This window comes from Primulina eburnea, chromosome 1 (assembly GCF_022965805.1).
Source record: "Primulina eburnea isolate SZY01 chromosome 1, ASM2296580v1, whole genome shotgun sequence".
Taxonomy (NCBI): Eukaryota; Viridiplantae; Streptophyta; class Magnoliopsida; order Lamiales; family Gesneriaceae; genus Primulina; species Primulina eburnea.
Genome location: NC_133101.1, coordinates 53159510 through 53171594, shown reverse-complemented (window position 1 = coordinate 53171594; position 12085 = coordinate 53159510). Strand labels below are relative to the sequence as shown.

Here is a 12085-nt window from a genome sequence, read left to right as displayed (position 1 = left end):
AATAATATTTATTTTAATATTCTTTAAAATTTTACTTCTGATAACAATTTTTTTTTTTTTTCGAAAAACTTGCGACCAAATCAATGTATTTTAGACCATGAAGTATATATAGCTATTAGAGTATGTCTCTTGTGAGACGGTTTCACAAATATTTATCTGTGAGACAGGTCAATCTTATCGATATTCACAATAAAAAATAATACTCTTACCATAAAAATTAATATTTTTCATGAATGACTCAAATAAGAGATGGGTCTCACAAAATACGATCTGTGATATCGTCTCACACAAATTTTTGTTCACTATTATTATTAACTTATCTCACAAAATACAACCCGTAAGACCGTCTCATATAAATTTTTGTTCACTATTATTATTAGCCTCATGATTTATTATTATTATTATTATTTATAGGTTAAATATCCCAAAATTAACTGTTTCCAAAAATATTTATTAGCTGTAAATTTGTAGTGTGATAATCAGTATTCACCTCCGCCATTCCATACGTGGCTTGATTCATTGTTTGTTATCTGGACAAGATTAGCACGGAAGAGCTGCTACCTGATCTCTGTTTGAACAGGTGTGGAGACTTTGTTTAATCCTTTCCTCTGTATTCATACGCTAACAATACATATATTTATTTGTGGAAATCGAAAACCTAATCCGACTATTTGGAGGTCTTTTCTCTAATAGTTAATTTGTTGTAAAAGGGTAAGATTGAAGTTTTTGGTTTTGAATTTCCAGTTAAAGGGTCTTTTAAACGCGAGGTATTGATTTTCAAGTATTTGTTCCTGAGGTTTGGGGTAAGATTTAATCATGAACAGTGAAGGAGTTTGTTTTGTTTTGATGATGTTATTGAGCTATGTTAACCTATTTTTGCGATTCATTTTGTACTTGCAAGTGTTTGTTTCTTCTCTTTTTGTGTGTTGAGTCTTTTTCTTTGCCAGTTAATTGGAAGAAAAAGCAGTACCTCAGTTCGTAAATAACAAATTTACTAGACAATAATTACACTTGTCTAGATGTTTTAATTTAGTGGTGGAAATATTTATCAAATCTGTACAATCCTCAATTGACTACATAACCTGCACATTTAGTCTATCACATTGAAGATAAATCTGATTACAATTTTGAGAATCATATTTCTGCTGTTGCTGAACAGATAATATTATAAGTATTTAAAAATAAATCATTCAGTTTCGTCAAAAACTACGTCATAAGAATTGTTTTTCTTTTGACTTGTTAAATAGCATCTCACGACTATCAACTCCGAGAAAAACTCATCACCATTAATTTCTGAATGTCTTTTGACTTAAAAATTGTTGAAACCCCATACGAGACTTTATCAATAAATACTCCCTCTTTGACTTATCCAAATTCGATAAAATCCAAAAAGTCTCTTAATAGTGTTTAAATTGTTCAAAATGAACTTGAAGAGAAGATCGAGCTTGATCAATTATAAATAGAAAATATTCAACTCTAAAAGACTTTTTACCTGATTGTGTTACATCGTCACTACCATTTTCATCAAATTGTTTTTTTCTTTGAATGATGCACTTTTTCACGAAATTCAGGTACGACCCCCATATTTACTTAATATGAAGCTAGGTTTTTTTTAATATAAATGGGCTTTCTCCTTGGCCAGGCCCTGAGGCGGCGGCTTGCCTAGTCTCATAGAAGGTCAGGCCCTGCATGGAAGCGTGACTGAGTCATATCTTGATCGGTAGATATGTATGCGAACGAGTAATTAATATGTTTGATATGAAATGTTCTAATGAAAACCAGTAGTACTAGATGAAGTCTGCAAGTTTTTGAGTTTTTCATTGTTTGATTTTTGTTTTGCTAATGTGGAGTTTTGATGCTGTAGGCACTCAATTGGTTGAAGAGATGAGGAGAGTACACGCCTACTGTCACTCTCGGCTCATATGCAGTCCCTTGCTCGTCGCTATTATGGTATTGGCAGTGTTATCATTAGCAAAGGTGACTGTCACTGTAGGAAGTGAAGATCAAACTGCCTCGGAAATCATTTCAAGATTCCAACAATACCTCCAAATCAACACTGCCCACCCCTTCCCCAACTACCAAGATGCAGTGCAATTCATTGTCTCCCAAGCAAAGTCATTGTCCTTAGAATCCCAAATCCTTGAATTCACAAAGGGGAAACCCATGGTTCTCCTCAAGTGGGCGGGCCGAAAGCCTGAGCTCCCCTCCATCCTCTTGAATTCCCATACAGACGTGGTACCTGCTGAACACCACAAATGGGCACACCCCCCTTTTGATGCCCATCTCGACCCATCTTCCGGCCACATCTATGCTCGTGGCTCTCAGGACATGAAGAGTGTAGGTCTTCAGTACCTGGAGGCCATTCGTAAGCTCCAGGAATCTGGCTTCCACCCATTGCGCACCATCTACCTTTCGTTTGTTCCAGATGAGGAAATAGGTGGCCATGATGGGGCAGAGAAGTTTGCAGACTCCGACATTTTCAGGAAAATGAATGTGGGTATTGTGCTGGACGAGGGATTGGCATCCCCTACTGAAAAGTACCGCTTGTTTTATGGGGAGAGGTGCCCCTGGTGGCTAGTAATCACGGCCACTGGGGCACCTGGTCACGGGGCTAAGCTTTATGATAACACTGCCATGGAGAATCTACTGAAGAGTATTGAGAGTATTAGAAGATTCAGGGCCGCTCAATTTGATTTGATTAAAGGTGGACTGAAGGCTGAAGGAGAGGTTATTTCTGTTAATATGGTCTTCTTAAAAGCTGGAACCCCGTCTCCGAATGTGAGTCTCTTATTTCTTTTGTGCCTTGTTTTTACAATACAGCAGATACTTCTTATTTTGGTTTGAATGTGCTTCTATAATATCCGAGTTTTGCTCATACTTCGTTCACTGATTGCATTTTGGACAACATCTATGTATTTTTCATGATATGAAATACAAATGATTGGGTTTTCTGTATTTTATTCTATGAGTTGGACACAAATATTGACTGACCATTACCATTCTATGCTTCTCTGGTTAATTGTATATAGAATGTGTTTAACCGGTGTATTTTTTGTCAGGGTTTTGTCATGAATTTGCAACCATCCGAAGCTCAAGCAGGTTTTGATATCCGAGTTCCACCAACTGCAGATGCAGTGTCCTTGGAAAGACGAATTGCTGAGGAATGGGCTCCTGTTACTCGTAATATGACCTTTGAGGTGAGAAAAATATGATTCAGTAGAGTGGCTTATCTTTTTGGTTGTATAAAACCCATGCCTTCGAAGTTATGGGTAGGTTAGTCACGCAGATATTCCTCAAATTTAAAAGGATTCGTAGTCCCTGAAATTTCATTTCTATAATACCTCTGGTTGTCTCTGTATTCCATAATTTTAGCCTTTTTAAATCCTATATATGAGTAATCGTTTTAATCTAATTTTGAAGTAGATTACCACTTTTGAGCTTCAATATGCATACTCATAAATTTTGAGAAATTAAATTCCATCCACTTGTTAGTGGATGTGTATGGGCCGCTCTTGGTAGTTTTGTCCCACTATTGAAGCAATTTTTCGAGGAACAATCATATTGTGAAACTTAATAGATCAGCATTGATATGTAGAAAATGGAGTTTAAGTGAATAAGGTATTACTGCTATTGCTGTTGCAAAACGTTAGAGGCTGCTAATGTGGTCGACCTTCTTTGACTTATGGTTCTTTCATTTATTTAATTTCTACCTGTTAAGTTGTGTGGGTCTAGTGATTTAGGTAATTTATCTTCAGATGAGAGGGCACTTTTTAACGAATTTTTAGTGGGGACAGTTCAAGCAGAGGGCAACTTTGTATGACAAGTTTGGGAAGCCTATTCTTACAGCTTTTGACAGTTCCAATCCTTGGTGGATACTATTAGAAGAAGCAATAGAAAAGGCTAATGGGAAATTTGGAGAACCCGAGATATTTCCGGCTTCTACAGATGCTCGCTATTTCAGGGATCGAGGCATTCCAGCAATTGGCTTTTCTCCAATGGCAAGGACTCCCATTCTACTTCACGACCATAATGAGGTGACTTTTTGTTTTCTTCTAGTTTGAGGGGTACTAAAAATATTTTATTTGATTTTTTAATATGAAAAATAATTTGGATTTTGCATTTGTATGACCATTCAAGATCAGTTTAAATCTTTTCAATTGATGAATGTTTTGGCATCATAATCCTTCATTTGTCGATATCTTTTAAATCAGTAAACTCCTAAGATGCTATTTCCGTTTTCTCCCCCTTTTTTCATCTTTTATTTTCCAGCCGATATCCACCTATGATATAAATGCCTAGTATGTCCTGATCTTGCAAAATGAAAGCAGACAAACTAAATTTTCTTATTCTGCTTTTGCAGTTTCTGAACAAGGATGAGTATTTGAAAGGCATTAAAATTTATGAATCAGTAATTAAAGCCTACACGACTTTTGTGGAACCTACTGAAGATGAAGCCTCCAGAGCGGAATTGTAAACTTGCACAGCTGGCTATTCATCCAAGAACACGACGTACAAATGTTCAATAATCTCAATCAGTTGATCCTTCCATGACGTGGTTGTGAAGAAGCGGGGTGGATTTATCATTAACTTTGTTCTATGTTTTTCGTTTGGTAGACACAACATGCAGAATTGCCATTAGTCTGTTATACCTGCCAAAAGGTTTGAAGTGAGAGCGTATCTTTGCAATAAGATCCAATTTGTATGGACAGTATCTGTGATATATTTGGTCTGCCTAATCTTTCAGAATTCAAAGCCGAAGAAATTGCTGTTTTCTTTTCCTAATTAGATATTTGGCGAATGCTTGCAGCTGTATTCACTGCACGATTGTTCTCTTCATGTTAAATGGGCATTGGCTCTTTAATTGGTCGATTCATGTGGTATTGGCCTATAGGATATTTACCCTGTTCGTTTACTTATTTTATCTCATGATGCCAGTGTTTCGATGGCCTGTAATAACTAGAAATAATCATACTGATAGTTATGACTTAGATGATTACTGATGCCCCGGAATGTCCCGGGTCAGGGATAGGCCCTAGGACTTCCCGGGCCATGGAGCATATCCATGGTTGGTACTCGGGCCAGGATGGGATGCTCTCAGGCCAATTGCATGACAAGATGGATTAATGTCTCGAGCCATATGAGCACCCGGAACATAACCTCCTCGAGACGTTATACACCTGGGCTCTTATAAGAAATCCCGAGAAGTATTTTACCCTGGTCACCTCGATATGAGTGAAGCATTTAATGGCGCCGACCTGGTAGCGCATATACCGCCGACTTATCTCTGACAATAACATTAATGGTTGATAAAATCAGGTGGGCTGGATGCGACTAGTACAAGATTTGACATGTCAAAAAAATATGGTACAATCAGCCACCCTATTATAATTAATGCTCAAACACGAGAAACAAGGTCATCATTGCATCCTCTACTATAAATACTAGGTTCTTTACCTGCATTTACTATCTATTCAGATATTGATTCACACATTTAATACTCTCATTGATTATACACCAATCACACAGCCATCACTTGGCTACATTGGTATTATTGCTTGAGTACCCTACTGACTTAAGCATCGGAGTGGTCACGTCGGATACCCCTCCGGCGCCCATTCACGTAGTTTTTTTCTTGTTCGCAGATTCCTCAAATCGCTCGAGAAGTCATAATTCGAGTAAAACGTCCAATTCAAGTTTCCTTCAATATTTTGATAGCAATCTCGGCAGAGTTCTCGACCCGACTCATCGGTTTCGTCTGGGTTGCATCATGGGCAGCCGTCTGTGGGAAATCTGAGTTCTAAGGCGTTGATATGGCTCCTACTAGAAGAGCAAACCAAGGCACTTCTCGAGTCCAGGAGGAGAACAATACTCGTCTTTCTGGTGCAGGTGTCCCTCCCCCTAATGGTCCTCAGCCCACCATTCATTTAACTCCCGAGGAGTTAAACAAGATTATAACTGATGCTGTTAAGATGGCCACGGCAAAGAAGGCCACCACTCACCATTCCAATCATCCCGAGCAGCAACGTGAGCAGCCGCAAGAGGAAGAGAGAAGGGAAGAGGAGAGGGAATCAAGTGTGGGTTCTAAGTCCCCCACTGTTGCGGAAGAATTGGAAGAATTGAGGAAAAAATTGAAGGTATTGGAGGGGCAGGTTGGTTCCAAGAGCAGTTCTCGGGTGGTTAGAGGCTGTCCTTTTGATGATGCCATCGTCCGGGAACCACTTCCCGGGAATTTCAAATCGTCCAAAGTCAAGGAAATATGACGGTAGCTCTGATCCTGAAGAACATCTTGCTAGGTTTGAAAACATGGCTATGCTGCATTGCTATGGAGACCAGATCAAATGCAAAGTGTTTCTAACCACCCTGGTCGACTCGGCTCAGAGATGGTTCGAGGGGTTAGCTCCTCAGAGTATTCGCTCTTTCGAAGATTTTCAGAAATTATTCTGATAAGCACGATTTATATCGTATTTTAGGGACTTTATTTTGTCGTATTCGTGCTTATCTGGCGTTTTTATTCCGAGTTTCGCGCTTAATTCGTCTCATTATGGCTATTTGCAGGTTTGACCAAAAGAGGATGAAAACCAAATAAATGAAAGAAAAGTCGAGCTTCGCAATGCCATGTCAGATGTACCCGGAAAAATAGCAAAAGAAGAATACCCGGACCCAGACACGGACTCCGTGTAAGGGTCCGTACCTCAGAAGCCGAAGGAAGACAAATCCAGAGTGTACACAGACCCCGAGACAGACCTCGACACAGGGTCCGTGTCCAGCAATCCGGAAGAAATGTTGGGCAGAGTCTACACGGACCATTTCCCGGACGTATGCACGGGGTCCGTGTACATGATATCAGATCGAGATTTTTGGCGAAGATTTGCTCGTGATTTGGAAGAAAAATAAAAGGAAAAAAAAACCTAGAAAAAAAGGTTGTTGAATTTGGAAGAAAGCAGCCGAATTTGAGGAGAGTTTCGCATCTGGGAAGACGGCTACGACTGGGGAGAAAAATCGAGAGAGAAAACAACGCGATTCACACGCACGCTTTGCGCACCATCGCTGAGATTTTCTCGTCTCTTTTATTTTCTTATTTTTTATTCATGAATTCAAATATTAGATTGTACACACACCATTCGATTTTTACAGGCTCAAAAAGGGTTACTAGAGACAATAAATGATATATCGGTTAGGCTTGAAAGGCTCAAACGATCCAAATATCGCCTAAATCATCCCTAAGTCACCATCGTTCGTATTTTCGCTTCGAGGGCTAATCAGACGAGTTCTAAGAATCGTTGTTCGATCTTAATTTTTTTTAAAGTTTACATTTCACCAATTCACTATCAATGAGTAAAAGTTTGACCACGTGCATTGAATGAAATGTTGATACAGAACTGGTTCATGTCTGACCCTTTCCTTGAAACTACGACTCCTCTCATTCAATACTAGGCATGAAACTATTTCCCGGGTGATCCAAAATGGAACAAATTAATCCGATTATTAAGTGAAACATGAGTTCTTTGTCTAAAAATAGTTCATCTTACGTGAAAAGTGTTGTTAAGTGTTGTGCACCGATGTGTAACAAAATTGACCTACCCCTCGGGGGACAGATCTGCACTAGATGACTTAGAGGATTTGGAGCTGGGATCTGATGATGATTAGTTAGTTTTATTTGGTTAGGACATGTGGAACCTTTGATCGGTTTTCTCTTGTATTTCTCTTACTTTTCATTCCTACATTGTTCACGATCTTAGGGGAATACTTATTATTGATGAGTATTTTAGTTTGGAATTTTTTTTGTTTGAATGCTCGCGTGTTTTGTCTATTCCGTTTTACGGTTTTTGATGCTTTCGATGTCATTTATTTCAGGATTTGCTGATTTCTACCTCATTTCCACCACGTACTCGACATTTTACCAGGGAAGTGTTCCATTTAACATTCATGACAGTTCATTTTATATCGTTTTACACTGAGGAGCAGTGTCGATTTCAAAGTGTGGGGGTAGGTCAGTTTTGTTACACATCGGTGCACAACACTTAACAACACTTTTCACGTAAGATGAACTATTTTTAGACAAAGAACTCCTGTTTCACTTAATAATCGGATTAATTTGTTACATTTTGGATCACCCGGGAAATAGTTTCATGCTTAGTATTGAATGAGAGGAGTCGTAGTTTCAAGGAGAGGGTCAGACATGAACCAGTTCTGTATCAACATTTCATTCAATGCACGTGGTCAAACTTTTACTCATTGATAGTGAATCGGTGAAATGTAAACTTAAAAAAAAAATTTAAGATCGAACAACGATCCCTAGAACTCGTCTGATTAGCCCTCGAAGCGAAAATACGAACGATGGTGACTTAGGGATGATTTAGGCGATCTTTGGACCGTTTGAGCCTTTCAAGCCTAACCGATACATCATTTATTGTCTCTGGTAACCCTTTTTGAGCCTGTAAAAATCGAATGGTATGTGTCAATGACACACAATTAGCCCCCATTCGTAATTTTTTCAATGTCCCACATCAACTACCTGAATCTTAGCCTATACACTTTTTCCTACCTACATGTGAGAGAAATAAACATCCTGTGCACATTGAAATATTTGAATTACTCTAATGGATTGAAGAAATATGTGTGAAGGAATCGATGAATTTTTATTCATGAAAAAAAAAGTGAGAAAAAGAAAAAAAAAAGAGGAAAGTGTATAGTATTGAAAACACCCGAGAAATCTGTGGGTGAAAGTTGAAGGACAAGGAGAAAGAAAGGAGACTATAGAGCTCAAAGGATGATGAAAATACAATGATCGTTGACTAGTCAAAAGTTGGATGAATGTGCTGCAGGATAAATTTTTTTATTTCCTCTCACTTTTGATTCTCATACCTTCTATTGTAACCGTGAACCTTGGCCTTACGTTATAAGCTTGAAAAGACCTATTAACCAAGTCATCTTCGTTCAACATTTAGTAGAGAGGGGTATGAAAGTCAAGCATATGAGGCGTCTCGATAACAAATGAAAATGAGTGATCATGAAACCAAGTAGCTAATAATGAGTACGAGTCTGACCTGCACACTGCACACATCTTGTTCTGTTGATCCTTACTGGGTAAATATTTGAATCTTAAGTTGCGACGAAAACGAATTTTGTGACACGCGAAGCGTGATCTTTTGACCGGGGGTGAAAGAGTTTGACAAATTGAGAAGTTTTGATTGTGGTACTTGAGTTCTGAATCTGAGATATTTCTCATCTTTATTTTTTTCTGATTTGTTCGAGGACGAACAAAGGTTAAGTGTGGGGGAGTTGATAAGCACGAATTATATAGCATTTTAGGGACTTTATTTTGTCGTATTCGTGCTTATCTGGCGTTTTTATTTCGAGTTTCGCGCTTATTTCGTCTCATTATGGATATTTGCAGGTTTAACCAAAAGAGGATGAGAACCAAAGAAATGAAAGAAAAGTCAAGTTTCGCAATGCCATGTCAGATTTACCCGAAAAAATAGCAAAAGAAGAATACCCGGACCCAGACACGGACTCCGTGTAAGGGTCCGTACCTCAGAAGCCGAAGGAAGACAAATCCAGAGTGTACACGGACCCCGAGACGGACCTCGACACGGGGTCGTGTCCAGCAATCCAGAAGAAATGTTGGGCAGAGTCTACACGGACCCTTTCCCGGACGTATGCACGGGGTCCGTGTACATGATATCAGATCGAGGTTTTTGGCGAAGATTTGCTCGTGATTTGGAAGAGAAATAAAAGGAAAAAAAACCTAGAAAAAAGGGTTGTTGAATTTGGAAGAAAGCAGCTGACTTTGAGAAGAGTTTCGCATCTGGGAAGACGGCTACGACTGGGAGAAAAATCGAGAGAGAAAACAACGCGCTTCACACGCACGCTTTGCGCACCATCGCTGAGATTTTCTCGTCTCTTTTATTTTCTTATTTTTCATTCATGAATTCAAATATTGGATTGTATTCTAGCTTTGAATTTATGGAGTAGTTTTTTCTTGTGATCGGGACCACAATAGGGACAAACGATTGATTTTTGTTTATTCATTGTGTTGTTTGATTTATGAAATTAGTTCTTGTTATTGATTAATGTTTGCGTAATTTTCGTACTTTTAATCCTGGCCAATTATTTACATGTTTGTCGTTCGATCTTGACTCGAAAGGGAATAGATTGAATTTAGCTTCAAAAATATTAATCAACACACGGTTAAACCGACTAGAAATAGTATTCGGTTTCAGTGTGCGATTTTAGGCGACAGCTGTAATTCTATCGTTGATACATGCGTTTTTGTTTAATTAAATTCAATTAGAAATAATTGGATTGTTAAATGAAAATAGGATTATAAATTCTAGAAATAGATTTATAATTAAATTGGAGGATTGCATCGTGACTTCGAATAATCTGTAGTTAAATAATTCCAGTGCATGAATTTAATCAGAGTTTGTTACCGTTGTGTGTCCTCGGTCATTTTATTTAAATTTGAAAATCCCCAAGTTCCAAGCTTCTTTGAAATTTGATTTTGGTCATTAATTTAGCATAAATTAGTTTTAAATTTACTTAGTTTAAATAATAATCAAATCGCTTGTTATTATTTGCCTAGATTAAATAGAATAATTCAATCTTAGTAATTAAATAATAGTCTCTGTGGGATCGATACTTGGACTTGTCATTCAAATACTATAACTTGACCTAGTCCGCTTGGTAGAATTTTTCCCAACCGAAATAGTCGGTCATATTCTTACATCAGTTTAGCAGTAGCAAGAAATATAAAAAGACTGCCTTCAGTTTATTTGAGGTGAAGCAGCGCCAGGACGAAACTCTCAGAGCTTATATCAGAAGATTCAACCGGGTGGCCTTAGATGTGCCTGCTTGTGCGCCCGAAACAAAAACTACCGCTTTTACGCAAGGATTACTAGAAGGGGATTTCTTCCGCTCCCTCACCAAAAAACTACCCGAGGATTTCGAAGATCTTCTGTCCCGGGCAGAAAAGTACATCAATATGGAAGAGGCCCAGCATCAGAAGAGAGAAGGATTAAAAAGAGCCAGGGGAGACCGGGTTGTCAAGCCTGAGGAAAGAAATAACAAGAGGAATGGTTCCGGGCATCTTTCTCACGTTCCCCTAAGAAATGCCCGGGATAGGGAGGTTCAAGAATGCAGCTTGGACACGGCTCCATCTCCTAATCTTACAGATTGGAAAAATGCCCGGGATAGGGAGGTTCAAGATATGGCCAATAAAATGAAAGCATTAAGATTGGAAAAATACAAATGAACAATAAGGAAAACTTATATAGCATAATTCATAAATCCCAACACATGGTTTCTAGTTTTGTTCCATCTTTCCTCTAGAAATAAGAATTAGTTCATAATAAAAATATCACAACAACACATAAATCTTAAACAAGACATATCAAATAAAAAGTAAAAACAAAGAAAGAAGAACTTAGAACAAGAGATTTGGAATGCAATGAAACTTTTGTCCAAAAGTGTGCAAAAGATTTCCTAAGGATGATGAACTTGAGCTTCAATCATTTCTTTGTAGCCTCTACCCTTTCTTTTTTGTTCCCCAATGACCTAGATGATGAATAATAGAAGCCTTTTATAGTCCTAGACAAGTCTTGTACGCAACACACAGAAGTCATCAACTCCCATGCGCAGCACACCAAAATTTCAGAATTTCCGGACTTTGTCTATGCATGACCGCAGGTGCGGTACAGATAGCACCGCGGGTGCGGTGCTGCTTCGGTAGAATTTTAATTTTCTAAGTCCAGGGACCGCGGATGCGGTGCTGCTTCGGCCACTGTGTCTTGTGCACTTTCCAGTTCAACATTTTAATACTCCAAACTCTCATTATAATCTTTCAAACTACAACAACAAAAACAACAACAAATCACATAAAACCTGCTCAAGAATCACAAATTCCAAGTTAAAAACAAGTAATAAAAGTACAATAAATTGCACTTATCAGTGACCTGGACTAAACGCTCCCAGAAGATCGGTCGACATCCCGAGTGGAAGCAGGAGGACAGAAGGGAGTTCTCGGGAAGAAAGGGGTAGACAAGTGGAAAAGAAGGACCTTCCCCCCAGCCGGGGGGTAATCAAA

The 12085-nt window shown here is 38.5% G+C and overlaps 1 protein-coding gene across 4 annotated transcripts; it reads left to right on the top strand.

The window, feature by feature from the left end:
- The first annotated feature begins 431 nt into the window (after positions 1-431).
- LOC140831047 (uncharacterized) lies at positions 432-4873 on the top strand. 4 transcript variants are annotated; one of them, XM_073194776.1, is made up of 6 exons: positions 484-580; positions 1643-1720; positions 1865-2778; positions 3060-3197; positions 3786-4034; positions 4361-4873. In XM_073194776.1, the coding sequence occupies exons 3-6, from the start codon at positions 1885-1887 to the stop codon at positions 4472-4474; spliced, it is 1395 nt and encodes a 464-aa protein (XP_073050877.1). In that variant the 5' UTR covers positions 484-580; positions 1643-1720; positions 1865-1884; the 3' UTR covers positions 4475-4873. The 4 variants fall into 4 exon arrangements, with proteins under 4 accessions (XP_073050886.1, XP_073050860.1, XP_073050877.1 ...); XM_073194767.1 differs by having other exon boundaries at positions 1643-1728; XM_073194785.1 differs by lacking the exon at positions 1643-1720 and having other exon boundaries at positions 432-580; positions 3795-4034.
- The last annotated feature ends 7212 nt before the right edge of the window (positions 4874-12085 follow it).

Excerpts from the sequence above, each read along its gene's own strand:
- LOC140831047 (XM_073194759.1), top strand. The coding sequence starts at position 1,885 with ATGAGGAGAGTACACGCCTACTGTCACTCTCGGCTCATATGCAGTCCC. Across the intron at positions 3,198-3,785 it reads CTCGTAATATGACCTTTGAG|TGGGGACAGTTCAAGCAGAG; the intron begins GTGAGAAAAATA and ends ACGAATTTTTAG. Across the intron at positions 4,035-4,360 it reads TACTTCACGACCATAATGAG|TTTCTGAACAAGGATGAGTA; the intron begins GTGACTTTTTGT and ends CTGCTTTTGCAG.